We start from the raw sequence: 15,953 nt of genomic DNA on the forward strand, positions 1-15,953 counted from the left end.
GTCTCTGTGTTTTCAATTTCTAGGTAAATGCCATCAGCCCTGTCAAAATGGAGGCAAATGTACCGGTAGGAACAAATGCAAGTGCTCCAAAGGCTACCAGGGAGACCTGTGTTCAAAGCGTAAGTACCAAAGCCACTCCATCAGTCCTTGTTGTGGGAGCATCAATCCGGCTATACAGTATCTGTTTATATAACATCAGCACTAATTGTTTGTTGTCAAAGTATTTCAAGTTATTTAACTTTCTGGACATAGAGCATACACCAGACTTAAGGGAATTATGAAACCAGAAACACTTTTTTTTACTAAAGTCTCCTCACAGTCTCTTCTGTACTCTGAGTTTCTAAAAACCATCAATAGCTCAGCAATAGTAGTTTAGTAATAGAGAAATGCTTGATAAAATGTCAATACTTCACCACATTAAAATCCAACAGGAACATTTTGTGTGAGGGGTGCTGTGGGCTGCCCTCTTCCCACTGGTTCTGGTGCATGCTCTGGAACAGCTCTGTTGTTCAATCTGATTCTTTCTGCCAGAGACTGAGCCAGACCTTGCAGGTAAAGGGGAGTGTGAGGATTATTTCGGGGCTCTGCACGCACTCGATGGAAAGGCACAGATGTATTATGAGAGCCCCAGCCTGTGCCAGAACCAACCCATCATGTGGAACAGCAGGGAAAGCAAATGTGTGACTGAGTCTGGATGAAAAGCCAAGAGGTCAGGCATATGTGCTTGCTTTTTTACAGCTGTCTGTGAACCTGGCTGTGGCCTGTACGGCACCTGTGTGGAGCCCAACAAGTGCCAGTGCAAAGAAGGCTGGCATGGGAGACATTGCAATAAAAGTAAGTGAGAAACAAACCTGAGAGTCATATCTGAGGTCTTACGCACCCGATGATGAGCCTTTCCAGCATTATTAATAATACCACACTCCATTTTTTTCTAATCCTTAATCTGAACAATAAAACAAGGATTTTCAATACTTCATCATTTTAACTGCTTAAAAAAATACTTAGAATCATTTGAAACTATTTTGCCAAGATCAACCTTGTATTAGAAATTCCAGAATCTGGTATCGATCAGATTTCTAGTTGACCTGGCCTGTCTTTCACTCATAGTATCAAAGGGATACAAGTCCTTCAGCACTCCTCAGTCATCAGCTAGCTTTAAAATGTTGGGAATGCATTTTCAGAAATAAAACTCTGTCAGGTTTTAAAAATTATTAAAACTCAGAAAAAAGTGAAATGTCCTTTAGAAACTTTGGGGAAGACTTGAAGACTTATGCAAGATCTGTTCTTAGCAACTTTGGAATTTTCTCCTCCTCTTCCCACCCATGCATACAAAATGTATTGTCCCAATCTTTTATCCATAGCATACAAAATATATTGTCCCAAGCAAAGTTTAAGTCCTTAAAATGAATTTCTATTGTATTTATTGGTCCATTTGCCACCTCTTATAGCAACTGATCATTTTACTGGGTTTAAAATGGTACTATAAAATTATTTGAAATACAATTGGATATATCCGGTAAGAACTTCAGATTTAATTTTATATTTCATGTGCCACAGTGCTGCAACAGCAGATCTTCAATATATAACCTTCATATACTCCCATGAGGTATTAATGTTTATCACTGTTAGCTACCAATTCACATTTAGTGTTTTAAGTGTCAATAATAAAAAATCTGAAAAATTTTGCAAAATTTTACGTTGCAGCATCAACCAAATGTTTGTTTCTATTAAAAGCTGATGATGCCTGTGATTTGTATTATATCAAAATGTATTGTGATAAATATAGTATTTTAATTTCAAACTGAGTATTACCTAACTAAAATGGATTTTGCTGTGAAAATTAGGTTTAGGGAGTCCACTTTTCTATTGTTAGCTAGTGGATTTGTGTTTTAAGTATTCATGCTATTCTCTGAAGGAGAAATGCAGTAAGTTATGGCTAGAAAAAAGATACATGGAAATGAACCAATATGAACTGCAATTCATAAGTTCAGTATGAACTTTTTCTTCTTGTCTTACTCCTCTTATAAAGAACTCAGATAGCAAGTGAAAAAAACCACATTCTCTAAGTGACCAGCCCCAAAGAAGTAATCACCTGTACAACAAAACCAAAGCTCATACCTGCCTTGTGATGAGAACTAAATAGTTACACATTATTGTCAGCTCCAAGGTTTTGCATCCTTCATTATTTGGAGTTTGGGTACAGTCCTGCTGTGTTTAGTACTCCAAAACTCTCTTTGTATTCAGCAAAGAAACTGTGAATAGGACATTTAGGTAACATTCATCCCCATTTAAGTGCCTGTGTAGGGCTTCAATTGCATATACATGTACATGCACTGCAATTCACTCCTTTGAACTGAAACCAAATATCTCCCAATCTTGAAAGGAGATTTATAGTTAATTTGAGAGACTTGTTTCATATTCCATCAAATTAATGGCTCCTCTGTAAAGCTGTTATCTTAAAAAGGAGTGGCTAAAAAACTGAACGGGGGACTCAGTTTTTCAAAGTCATTTCCATGAGCTTTAAGTAATGAGATGGATAAATGAACCTATAAAGAATTACGACATAATACTTTGGATTCCATTTTTATTGTTCACTTTCATTTTCCAAAACAAAGCAGTTCTAAGCCTGTTTCAGAGTGCTTTTTTTCCTCCTGGGTGTTTATGATCACTGCTGTTCTTTCTCTTTGCATTCAGCCATAAAACAAAGCCTAGCTCAGGTAGCTGGTGCAGATTTTCCCCAGGGAGCCTGTTGCTGGCAGATCATCATGACTGTCACCCGCCTTGCACGGGCAGTGCACATGTGAACCCAGGGCTGAGTGACAGCCTGGGTGTGCTGATGGTCTCCTGGGCTCCCTGGCCAGGTGAGAGCATCTTTCTGTCTGGCAGGACCTCGTTCATCCCAAGGGGTAGCGGAGGTGTGAGTGCTTCTGTAAGGCATAGCAAAACCCTTTGTTCAAATGTGGGAGACTGTTCCCCCTTGAAATATTAGCTGTGGATCACAAGCCCACTTCTGTGGATTCTTTTTTCTTGAACTGGATAATTTTCCAGGGTACGGAGGCAGCGGTTTGAGCGCCCTGAGGCCAGCAGGCAGCAAGCACAGGCAGCACATGCCTTCGCCGAAAAGGGCCGAGGAGACGCATGTTCCACCCGAATCCAATTATATCTGGTGAACTCCAACATCTGAAATGGTTTGTGTTACACAAAGTGCATAGCCTTCATTAACCTCTCATGGATTGAATGTTAAAATGCTGTTCGTTACAGTTAAGATTACTGGCTGGAATTTTATTAGCTTCATTATAAACCACTGAGCTGACACTTACTATTCCTTTTAAGTTTTATAAATACTTCTGTAGCATGATTATATAGGCTCCTTCTTTCAGTGCTTTGGATGGTGTTTTGTACTACAGTTACATTTAAACTTCCTTTTTTGATTATATAGCTGCAAATATTCTCCAAAATTTAAGTAACAATATTCAAGCAGAAAACTTTGTAGATGCGAACCTGAATAATTTCAATGGCTACAGATTTAATTTGCTTAAGAAAAGAAAGGTGCATGTTACAAACGTTTACAAATTGTGTATTTAGACTTTTCCCTAAGACAAACAAATAAATAGATAAGTTGCCTAATTTAAAAACTGAATAACTCAATTCAATGATATTTTTTGCCTTACAGTTTTGTGAAATACTGTGTATTAAAAATACACTGTAGTGGTGCCATTTAACCCACAGAATATATTGTAAACAAAGTAGAACTGTAATGTATGAACTTTCTGCATCAGCTTGAAGCAATATAATATATTGTAAAGAAAACAGCTTTTATGTAATAAACTTTTTATACTGGCAGTTATATATAAAATAAAGATGCTGCTTTAGTTTTTCGAGTACTGCTCTCTGTGGCCTACTGCAGTCTCATCAGCACTGGGCTGGGATGATGGCTTTTCTAGAGCACGCTCATCAAAAAGTGGCACAATGGGATTGGTTTCCCTGTCTCTGCTTTTACCACCCCAGCTCTTAAAAATATTTCAGAAGAGCAACTTCTTCTTGTGCCTTTGCCAAGGAGGGGATAGCACTGAAAGCTGGGTGTTTCTCTCCCTGTCCTTACCATCCACCACATCCTCCTTTTATCCTGGCACTGCCAGTCAGCCATGCCAAGCTGGTGTGCCCTGTTCGTGATGCCTCAGGTACTCGAGATATTCTTCTTAGAGCCTCTGTCCAAGCAGGCAATAGTCCAGCCCTGGCTGTGTTTCCTGTTCAAGGGTGATGCTCCCACATTGTGTTGTGATCGGACTGTAGAAGGTTTTGGGTGCTGCGTGTTGCGACAGTCAAGGGCTACACAGTTTGTAATGTGACCTGGCTTGGAAGCAAGAAAAATGCTTTCTGTTTGCACTGAAGAGCAATAAATATACAACAGATTATTTCAGACCCTTGCTATACTACAGTTCTGGCAACCTTATCATAAATAAATAAATAAATAAATAATACATAATTGTAAGCATAAAATTAATGAGTGAGAAGTTTTGAGTTACAAGGAAGAAGTCCAGTGTATTAAACTGACCTTCCTGGTCTCTTTAGTCAATGGACCCTTAAGCTAAGACTTGCTTAGCCCAGAGAGGGGAGGACAGCCCATTCTTTTGTTGTCCTTTGTGCAGTGGGACTGTGGATACTGCCCAGCAATCCTGATCCGACAGGAGACAGACCCCCATCACCACCCATGTCTGCAGCCTTCCGGGTCTGTTGTTGGGAGAAACACCACTGGGGAAGGAGGAGCAGGGCCAGGCCATCCCCACTACACCCAGGGCAGTAATGAGAAACAGCCTGAACAAGGTGGTTTGTTCCCTGATGGTTTGTCCTGATACCCTTCTCTGGGATGATGAAAGTAAAAGAGCTCAGGCTTGCTGAAGGAGGAGCTTGCTTAGCATGGATGTGTAACACCTATGGCTGGTGGGCTCCAAAGTGATGGTCCCCAGCTCTCAGGTTTGTGTCTCCCAGGGGACCCCTGGCACCTCTCTGACCAGCCAAGGGCCTGTAAGGAGCCTGGGGCATGGGGCCCTTGTGTGGCAAATATCAGCTGCTGGTGGGAAAAGTGGGGCTTTTCCATTTACTGGGGCCAGCAAGGGGAGCTGTGGGCAGGAAAGGTGCTCAGCCTCTGACCACAGTTGGTGCTGTCCCAAAAGCACCCTCTTCAGATCAAAAACGGATAGAAAACAGGCAGTGCAAGGCACAGAAGAAAACACTTGGGTGATGAAAACCTGGGGGGAGGTGTTGATGAAGGAAACATTTTTGATTTTTTTTTAAAAGTGATGAAATAAGGAGATTAATATTAGGCTGAGATTAAATGTGTATCTTCTCTGTATTTCCAGGGATGCCCCAGAAGTTGTGTACAAACACGGATATCACATTGCTATCTTTTTGCTCTTTCTTTTGCAAAGATTGACTCAGGTAACTGGTCACACACTACACGAAAAACCACAGAAATTTCTTAATTAAAATTACTCAGATATTTTGGCTGAACTTTTTCTGCTCCTGTAAATTTATTAGAAAGCACTTCCTTAAAAATAGCAAGTGTATTTTTTTATATTAAGTAAATTTTTTTATAGTGTTCCAAAGACACTAAATGCTGCTGTTTTGTTTTCAGTTTCAACACTGATTTTTGTAAGTAACATCAATCATGAGAAGAGTAGTGTCAGAAGGTGAACACTGTAACACAACTCTGTTTCTAAAACAGCATCAACTTTCTACATGCAAAATTTCCTCCGCTTTGCCAGTGTGAGCACAAAGGTTCCTGTGTAGAGGCAGTCCTTGATGTCAGAGAAGTTTTAAGTCAAAGTCCATGATATCTGACAATGCTAAAGGAAAACATTAATTCTCCAGAAAAAGTCCAGTAGAAAGTTGGAAGCAATTTTGCCATTAGAAAATAAGCTACAGAATTTATCACACTCTCTCAAAACTATATACCAGAGATGAAAATTAGTCAAAGAAAAATAACAAGAAAAGTCAAACTACCAATCCACTATAATAGGTCAGACAGAAACTGCCTTTTCAACAATATATGAAGAGTTTGTATTTAGCCAGAGTGAGATGCCAAACATTACATTTGTGAGCAGCAACTGTAAGGTGATCAAAATGAGCAAATGTGTTAAATTGCTATAGCTCTACCCAAGAAACCCCAATTTAAGCAACTGACAAAATTACAGCTTTACGAAGTTCTTCTAATAGTGCTCGATAATTTGGATATCTAATATTGGCATCCTGCTATGTTCATGTGTGCACAGCAGTTCAAAGAACAAATACATAAGGTACAGAAAGAAAGAAGAGGCAGACACCCTAAGGGCAAACTGCCTTTTTTTTGTATTGCTGCCATTAGTGAGGCACACTTTTTTTTTTTTTTTTTTTGGCAATTTGCAGTTTAGGTTATAATCCCCTTGGCTCTGTCTGTGCCTCTTCACTTGACTGTTTCAGAGCTGGAGAGAATTTTTTCCTTTTTTGTTTGTGCCATGCATAAATTAGCAGCCTGACTCGGTTACAACCTGCAAAGCAGAGGTAGAAGGGGGTTAGCAGGGACAGCACCACCACACACATTGGGTGCAGCTCACAGGGTCTTTCTGACCAGGAGGCAGCACTGGCTGCCAGGACTCAGCACTCTTTTCCCATGTGGTGTGAATGCATGCTCCAGCTGTTGTTCTTCCAGCTTCAGCTGCATTTCAAGGAATATTAAGGGAAAATATGATTAAAAAAATCGGAGTTGCTCCAGATGACTTGCTGCCTTTAAGATTCAAACTGCAAATGCCAGGCTCAAAGATTTGGCCAGACCTGCTGCTATTAATTCAGAAATGGCAGCTTTGTTTCTGCTGGAAAGATTTGTTACCTTCCACTTCCTTTCACTTCTCTACATCACCTGTTCTATTGAGATTGCCTACTACAGAAAAACATTCCTGCTTGCAGATACTAAAGGGGGATGTGGCAGCAGCAGAGTGGGAGCTGCCTGAAATTATGTCAAGATTCTTCTGGTGCCTGCACTGCCCATAGCACTGCATTGAGGCAGGGAGAGGTGGTGGATGTGTTCACAGGATAATCTGAGTTGTAAGGTGCCCACAAGGGCACCTTGTGGTTGTGGCCCACCACAACCTTGGCTTTATTAGCACCATGCTTTAACCAACTGAGCTAATCTCAGGGTGGTTTTGAGAGGGGTTGAGGCATCCCTCATAGCCACAGCTTCATGGCAGCTCCAGGTCTTGCAGTCATTTCATTTCAAGACTAGAGAAACTGCATCAGCCAAAAGAGCTCTCATGCATAACAGGGATTTAATCCTACTAAATCCTACAGATCTTGCAGTGTGAATATGACTTTATGTTCAGTGAGGTGGCAAGGTGCTATGATTAGCCAGGGCATAGCCAAACCTTAAGATTATAATTAAATCAATGACACCTTCTCCAGCCCTAAAATGAGCCTGCAAGATTTTCTCACATGACGCTATAAAAAACATCTAGTTAAAAAAAATCTCAAGTGAAATGAGTCCCGGTTGTTTTTAATTTTTTCTTTCAGCTCTCTGACGGGATGGCTACGGAGCTACAAACCAGTCACTCAGCTCTTGATGGTGCTCCTCCTGGGGCACAGCTGACTGCACACTCCTTGGTGTTGGCTGGAGGCAGCAGCCCAAGCAAGTTCACCCACACTTAGCAACAGTGCAAAGCTGAGCTGGGCACAGAACAAACAAGTCAGGAGTACAGCAAAGTTTGGAAAAGGCATGAATGCAGATCTGAGAAGACTTATTGCTTATATCTGTGGGTCTTTAAAGTTCACAACATTCAGACAATATTAATTTAAATGGACCATCACAATTTTAAGTTAAACAAAAAATCCACTGTATTTTTTGGCTTAGAGCAACTTATTCTATTCTTCATATTAGTTACAGAAATTGCATTTTAATCTCTTTCCACATAGCCCATCAGAAGAGAGGAACAGCCTCATTGCACAAATCTTTCCATGGAAATGTGAGTTTTTCAGACGATTTAGCGCACACACCCTCTCTGGCCAAGCCACAGGTCGTAAGTAGTTCAGGTGCTTACAAGGGACATTCTCACAGGTCCTTTCTAACACTTTCTTTCCTAGTATATCCTTGAGGGATCTTATGACTGGGGAGGGAGGAGAGGCCAGTCTGTGCTTTAAGCACATATTTTGCAAAGGGACCTCTCTCCTCCAACACAGTCTACAGGGATAAGCTTAAATGTCAGGCACACATGGTGACCAGATGCTTCTGGGCACATGTGCCCCAAAACAGAGAAATTGTCAAATATAGTGCTGGCTTCAGTGTCTGGCCTTGCTGGTGCTACCTGGGGACAGCCTGGGCAGAGGAGTAGGTGATGCTGCCCACGGATGGCAGTGAATGAGGCCCCAAAGTACCCAAAAAGAGAAACGGAAGACAAACACCTCTTGGTGTTTGTGGTGAAAAGCTTGCTTTTCTTTAGAACCATTTAAATATTTGTCAGGGTGTCTAAATCAAAAACCTAAATGTCTCAAGAGAAGGAAAAAGGTCTGTGCTCAAGAGGAGCTGTGCTTCCAAAGCAGATTTCAGCTATTTGAAGTCCAAGCAGATTTTATTGGGTGAACAAGGTACTGCTTGAACTTGCAGTTGCACTGTTAATGTTGCCTGTTGACTCAACACACCTCACTGTGCCTGAAAAGCAGAACAGGAAACCAGTGTGTCATGCTAACATCAGATTCAGTTTGTACACCAGCTCCTAAAGCCACTCAGCACAGTGATGAGTTTTCAGATCCCTTCCCTCTGGGACCCTGTTTATGTAAATCCCACGAATAATGGACATTATGGGGGAGCAGCAGACTGACCGCTTGTACCGAAGGTCTACTTGGCTGGAAAATGCAGGCTCATGTTTCTTGTACCACTGGGTATTGCAAAGGATGTATTTAATTTGAGTCACACCCCTGTCTTTGCCTCCTCCTGCTCTGGCCAATGTGGCATCCTATCAGCCTGCAGCGTCTGCACTCCTTCAATGAGTGTTTTCTAGTACACCCCACCCATTGCAACTGCAAGATTAAGGATGCAAAGTGTCCAAAGTCACAGCACACAGGCACCACTCTTCCTCAGACTCCTTCTAGCCATGCCCACTCTTCACATGCAGACCCCCTGCTTTTGGAGTGGCATCTTTGGCCTGCAAGGAAGGTGCTCCTACCCATCCTCCTGCCAATTCTGTGCCCTGGGTTACAACTTTTTACACATAAATCCTTGCACTGGAAGAACATCATTTGCATTTTAAAGTCAAACATGCAGAGCAGCCAGAGCCAACTGGCTCCGTAAATCCTATACAGTGCCCCAGTGGTGTCCCTACTATACAAGGACCCATGTGTCCCTGAAGGCTGTCAGCTTCTGCCCGTGAACACCATGACAGTGTAGCTCCTCAGACCTCTGCATGGTCTTCTGCATGCAGCCTCCACATTCTGTCCACACTCCCTTCTCTGGCATGTTCACCACTAGTCTGGGACAAACAAATACATAATCTTTATCTCCTCCCATATTCCCCATCAGTTTCACGAGAATCATCTCATTAAACTGATAAGGGTCTAGAAAAAAATTAAGGACGTTGTTGAGTGCTCAACTGTTCCTTATTGCTGATTTATAATCCACAACAGCACACCCAGTTTCTTCCTTTCACTTGCTGTTTCCTAGTTTCCATTCCATTTCATTACAGTTCTTCCTACCAGCAGTTCCAAGAAAAGTCCAAAACTTGTTCATCACATGCAAAGTGCTTGATGCACTGTTCCTAAGCCAATACACATCCTTTAATCATATACATCCCTTAATCAGCACGGTCCAGTTGTACTGCGTCCTACCTGCCCAGAGATCCCTGTGAGCCTCACACCTAGGCAAGGACCAGTGGAACTCCACAAATTCTCTAGCAGGCAGTATTTGGAAAGGCCATCCCACAGGGTTTATACCTCATGCATCGTGTTTCTGTGTTACCCGTCATCTCTAGCTTGCAGCAGCCTTCCCCAAACAGACCCCGCCATGACCCTGGGCTGGCATTTTCCCCAGTCCTCCTACTACTAATTGCCAGACTTTGTTGGACAGACTTGGCTACTATGGGAGCTTCTTGTGGGCTGGACTCTGGCTTGCTTCAAATTAGGCTAATCCTGCTGAATGTCAGAGTGCTCAGTTTCAGCATGCACAATTACATCCTTCAGCAAGGGGGTGGCCACTGTGGGTATCACCTCTTGGTCTCATCATGGCTAGGCTTCACAAATGAAGATTCGGGAAGGGCTCTACCCATGTTTGTTACAAGCGCACTGGACCTCTTGGTCTATCTGGAGTGTAATTGCTACACCTATACATCTCCCAGATGATGCCACTTTAAAAAAAGTTGAGTGAATGTTCAGCACAATCCAATTTTTAAACCACTTTTTTATGTAAAGGAGTAAAGATTTCTCCCTTTTTACAACCACAATAAAGAGGGTGTGACTGTACTGCTTCACTGTATTTTTCATTGTATTTATCACATATAAGACTGATTCAGTAGTACTGGTTCAACCTCTACCTTCTCTGGGCAACCAGCTCTAGTGCCTCATCTCCTCACAATAAAGAATTTCTTCCTTATATTCAATCTAAATCTACCCTCTTTCATTTTAAAACCATTACCCCTTGTCCTGTCATTGCAGGACCTGGTAAAAATTTTTTCTATCTTTCTTATAAGCCTACTTTATATATGGGAAGACTTCAATAAGGTCTCCTTGGAGTCTTCTCTTCTCCAGACTGAATAACTCCAGCTCTCCCAGCCTTTCATCAAATATTTGATTTAGGTTTTTCCCCTGTACTACTGCTCTCTTTTTTGGTTTGAGTTAAAACTCAGCAATGTCAAATAAACATACAAACAAATAGTCAAATATACCCCAAGTAACCGAAAATCCACAAGAATTGCATTTGCTCAGAATTTGCCACTTCTGGCCTTTTTGGAGGAGCCATTCAATCTACAGTTTAACTCCGTACCTGTCCCCAGCACCACAATAGTACTACAACATTTTTGAGCACCTTGTGGGCCACCTACAAGCAAGAGGAACGGCTACCATGTGGCCAGCAGAATGTCTTGACTGTGATGTTTCCTCAGGGATATAGGGGACAATAAGAAAACTCTTGATTAGTATTTCAACTGAAATAAGTATTGATTACTCAGGTAGGTCTGTTCTGCTTGAGAGAAGGCAGTCTTCTCTGGAGTGACATGAACAGTTATGTAAAAAAAGTGAGCTGTTAAGTACAGAAGGTACCTGTAAAGTGCCATGAGGGCAGTTATCTAGATTCCTGTTTATTTTTGAAGTGGATTCAACATATCCTCATGCAAAAGCTCTGACTACACTGCACTACTCTAATATCCATCACAAAGGTTGTTCTCGAAGAGTTTAAGATAAAAGAAAAAGACCTACTGATCTGCTCAATGGGAAGAGGAATGCAAAATCCCATGTTTCTTTCTGCTTCCTTTCCTAGCAAAACCCATTCATTTTGTATGTGTCCCTTTCTGCATTCCAAAAAATAGAGGGGGAATAATTACACGGGAAAAAGTGGCTAATTGGGAAGTATGCTTTATGTCATACCCAACACAACAAGTAAAGTCTCGAAAAGACAAGCCAGTGAATGTCCCTTTGAACTTGGTGTTGGGTGGGAAAGAATCTTTTAAAAACCTGGCAAGAAATTAATAGCAATTATAATCTCATCTGTTGTTTACTGCCACCTTCCTATCCATTGTGTAACACTCCACTCAGGTTTTCTCCTCTTATCAGCAGATGGTGATACAACACTGCTATTTCATATCTCTGAAGTCATTATTAAAGACAAGTGATTTTGCTGTGAAACTGGAGTGCAGCTATAAAGCTGCTGCCCAACTGCTTTGGATCTGAGAATGCAGCTACATGACACAAACTTAGCTTGGCTCTTTTACAGGACGTATTTGGAGCCTAGGAGTAAATTCTTCTGAATGTGTGGAGGTTTATTTGATTTTCAGGCCATTCTGGGTCAGCTGTGTCAACCAAGCCCTGATGACTGTCCCAGGCTCAGAGCTATCTCAAGCTTTTCCCAGTTTAGCATCTGAGTTACCCATCAAAGTACAGAGGGGAGCAGTAATGAGAAGCTGATAGTGTCTTTCTTCCCTTTCCAACAGCATTGAATCATTGCTCACACGAAAGGGCAAGAGGACCTTGCAGTCAGGTTGATGTAATTATCCATGTCAGAATTAAAGATCTTGTTATTAAGAAGGTGTAACACTAGTTCCAGGAAAAAAAGTCTGCTTTCAGTATCCCTATTTGAAAATAGATCTTGGAAAATTTGTGAGAATTGAGGTGACAGTTGCAAGAGATATTCAGGATCCTAGAAAAGTGTGTGGCAGATTGAGAGACTTCAAACATGTTTCAGGAGGACTGGCTGGGCTGCCCAAAATGCTCTCTGGCGCTAGAAGAGTGGTCTTTCCTTCACCCCACACACCATTCTCACCAGAAAAAAGGAAAAAAAAAAAAAAGCACTTTTCTGCTGAGTAAGTGAGCTTGACCAGCTCTCCAGTAGATCAGCAGAAGGGTGGAGATCTTCAAAAGGTATCCCACCATAGTCTTCAGCTGCTTGCAAAACCGACTCCCTTTTACACAAACACCTGCTGGGCTGAAAAATTGAATCTAAAGAAATTTCAGACTGGATCCAGGGCACATGTTATTAACACTGTGTTAAGTAACTGTTAGGTTTTATCTGGGGCTGTGGTAGATTCTTTATCATCTGGTCTTAGAAGTAGAACCTTCTAAAAGATATATTATTAGCTAAAAAATAAGTTACAGATTTCATATAGAAATAGCAAGACAAAGTTTTGGTTCCTACCATACTGTAGTCACCTAAGCTTTGGCCTAATAGCTTGGTCTGGTCTTAAACATGTAAAATGTTGAATAACCTCACAACTAAGGCCAAATCCTAATGCAAGTATTGCATTTCTGAGTGCCTCTACAGTTTTACTCCAGAGGTGGAGGAACCTGATTAATGAGTGAAGTCACAGCAAGGCGCTGTTCATACACTGCTATTTGGTCATATGCTATGACTTCAGCTAGTGACAAAGCAAGGAACTCAAGGCCATGTCAAATGTATAATTTGAGAAGAGCAGTAGCTTTTTATTTCCTTCATTGCTCATGAAGTACATTTTTCACTGTCCCATGGCAATTGTTTCTCCTCAGCCTGTTGCTATGTGAGAATTGGGAATTTAAAAAGCTATTGTGAAGTTTTGAGAAACACTTCAAAAATTCACACCATTTAAAGAACAGAAACAGAGAAGAGTTCATAAGAAGGGCACAGAACAGCAGCATGCCTGTGATGCAAGTCTTTGTAGAGGCAACTACTTGCAAAAACCCCACAGCAGAATGAATGTCTCAGTATATTTCAAATGATGTGTTTTTACAGATATAGTCACAGCTGTGTGGCCTTCACTTTTCTGAGTACCAAGTGTGGGTCACAGGGGGTTATGTGATTGCTCCTGTGTATCTTGGCACATTGGGTTTTGTAGTCCTGGCCCAATTCCATCCTGGACAAGTGTTGCCTTCATTTGCTGGCAGATCATTCAAGGGATCGTTTTGTGCGGGTGACAGCTGAAAGGCGTTAAATTGTACAGTAAATCATTTAACTGGAGCCTAGAATGTGTGAAAACTGAACCACAAACTCTGACAGAAGAAAATCAGAATTTATTTTGTGTTTTGAACAGTTTTAACATTAATGACACAGTTTAACCACACATAACAAGCATAATCTGTTCAGTTTTCAGCAAGATCTTCAACTGGATATTGTATACCTCTGGGGTGGTTTTCTCTAATCATTTGAGGTTTCTCTCTTGGGAATTTTGCTGTTAAAATGAATTTTATTCTCTTGTAAGATGACAGAATGCTAGCTGGGGAAGACAAAATCTGTCCACACCACAGTACAGCAGGGGCAGTAGCAAATCTCGCACACTTCCCCTGATTTCATCATGAAGGAACAAATGGTGAAGAAAGACAATCTGGGATGAACAGCAAAAAAACAAGGACACTTTTTGCTCTCATCCTTGAATTCTTCATATCTTGGGGAGGGTCTATGATTTTTTCTTCTGGGTTTCAAGAAGTGCTTCCTCTTGACAGTTTTATTGAAATATAAATACATTCTTGCAGGGGAAAAAAGTTGTGTTTGACAAATCAGAATTTTCTACAAGAGCTATTTCATCAAAAACTCCCAAGTCACTCTATTCAGGAAGTATACTCATCCAGCATTCAGTCATTTTGGCTTAGTATAAACTCAAAAATGTAAGTCATATTCTGAAGTCAAAGGGACCAAGCCAAGGAGAAAAACAGAGGCTGAAGGAAAGAGAGCTCTGGCTAAGCAGAAGACAGCTGTTAAAGGCAGACTAGTTGCAGCCATCCTGGGAGCTGAGAGCGGATGCTGCTGCTAGCAGGAGGGACAACAGGCGCTTATGGATTTACCCTGACACTGAAACACGAAGTAGTTATTATATCCACCAGCAGCTTTGCACCCAAATTCAGCCCAGCTTTTCATTTGCACAGTCATCAGAGAGAAAGCCTTGTTTTGAGGGGACATCAGCATGCTGCAGCCAGCCTAGGGCTTGGAAAGAGGTGATGGCATTGAGGTTGGAGTACCCAGCCACCCACTTGCCTGTCAAGCTGAACTCCTCAGGACCTCCTACTGCAGGAGGAGTTACTGCACTCTCAAATGGCCAGTGCTATGCAAAGGTGTCACTTTCTGTCCAGGAAAGGTGCTCACACCCACCAGTCTGCCTATCTCTTCCTCTGGCCTTTCTCTGTCCAGACATCCATTTGTTTCTTGTCTGCAGCTTCTGAGTAGGCAGAGCCTGTTCACAGTCACCAAGCTACCAAACCTCTAGGCTTAGCAACAATTGGAACCAACTCATAAACTACAACAAAACCCAAGACACCATCTGAGGAAAGAGTCTCACAGACACAACAGTGCCAACATGACCCTGCTCCAGTGGCCCTAAGTCTCTGCCATCACCTTCACCTTCTCCACCTTCTTCTTGCAGATGGACTCATTAGTTGTCGTGGGTTGACCTTGGCCAGATTCTAGGCACCCACTAAAGTCGCTCTGAGCTGGGAGAAGTCACACAGGCAAAACAGACTCAACGTGGGGTTAATACTAAAATTTATTACTAACAGGATAAGATCTAAAGAGTGAGAAATAAAACAGTCTTAAACACGCTTTCCATCCACACCTCCTTCTTTCCATATTCTCCCTCCTCCCACCACAGCAGTGCAGGGGGACAAGTCCACCCCTTGGGCAACAGGTCTTCCAAATCTGCTGTCCCATAGGTCACTCTTCCATGGGCTGCAGGGGGACAGCCTGCTTCACCATGGTCCTCACCATAGTTACAGGGGGGACTACAGCTCTGAGTCCTTCCCCTGCTCCGTGGGGTCCCTCCCACAAGTAACAGTCCTTGATGGACCTCTCCAATATGGATCCACCCCTCAGGCAGTAGTTCTTCCATATCTACTGTCCTGAGGGTCATTTCTCCTTGGGGTGCAGGGGGGGGTCTCTGCACCCTGATGGTCCTTCATAGGATGGAGTCCTTCATAGGGTGAGCTGTACCGATGTGGATCCCCCACAGGGCCATGGGTCCTACCAGGGAATAACCTGCTCTGGCATGGATTTTCCTCTCCACGGGCCACAAGTCTCTTGACTTGGCTCCATCCTGGGCCTTCCACAGGGGTAACAGCCTTCTTCCATGCATCCATCTGCTCCAGCACGGGCTTGGCTGCAGCACAGTGGGCCACCCCAGCCTGGGCCGCAGCTCAACTCGACCCAGGGAGAAGAGAGGGCAGTGCCCGCCGGCAGAGGCCACTCTGCCGCCCTGGCCTAGCCTGTGGGGCACCTGCCCTCTGCAGTTCACCTTGGGGGCTTTGGCGCTGTCGGTGCCGTTCGGCTCCTC

At 42.5% G+C, this 15,953-nt stretch overlaps 1 protein-coding gene across 1 annotated transcript in view; it reads left to right on the forward strand.

Moving 5' to 3' along the window:
* The window catches only part of WIF1 (WNT inhibitory factor 1), a 43,577-nt gene extending 39,702 nt beyond the window's left edge, over positions 1–3,875 (forward strand). Inside the window, exons 8-10 of the mRNA XM_017822079.1 lie at positions 24–119; positions 739–834; positions 3,049–3,875. Coding sequence (XP_017677568.1) covers positions 24–119; positions 739–834; positions 3,049–3,170 — 314 coding nt within the window. The 3' untranslated portion in view covers positions 3,171–3,875. The remainder of the gene's footprint in view (positions 1–23; positions 120–738; positions 835–3,048) is intronic.
* Positions 3,876–15,953: the final 12,078 nt, after the last annotated feature.

The sequence above is a fragment of the Lepidothrix coronata genome, unplaced genomic scaffold (assembly GCF_001604755.1).
Source record: "Lepidothrix coronata isolate B3197 unplaced genomic scaffold, Lepidothrix_coronata-1.0 Scaffold95, whole genome shotgun sequence".
Classification (NCBI taxonomy): domain Eukaryota; kingdom Metazoa; phylum Chordata; class Aves; order Passeriformes; family Pipridae; genus Lepidothrix; species Lepidothrix coronata.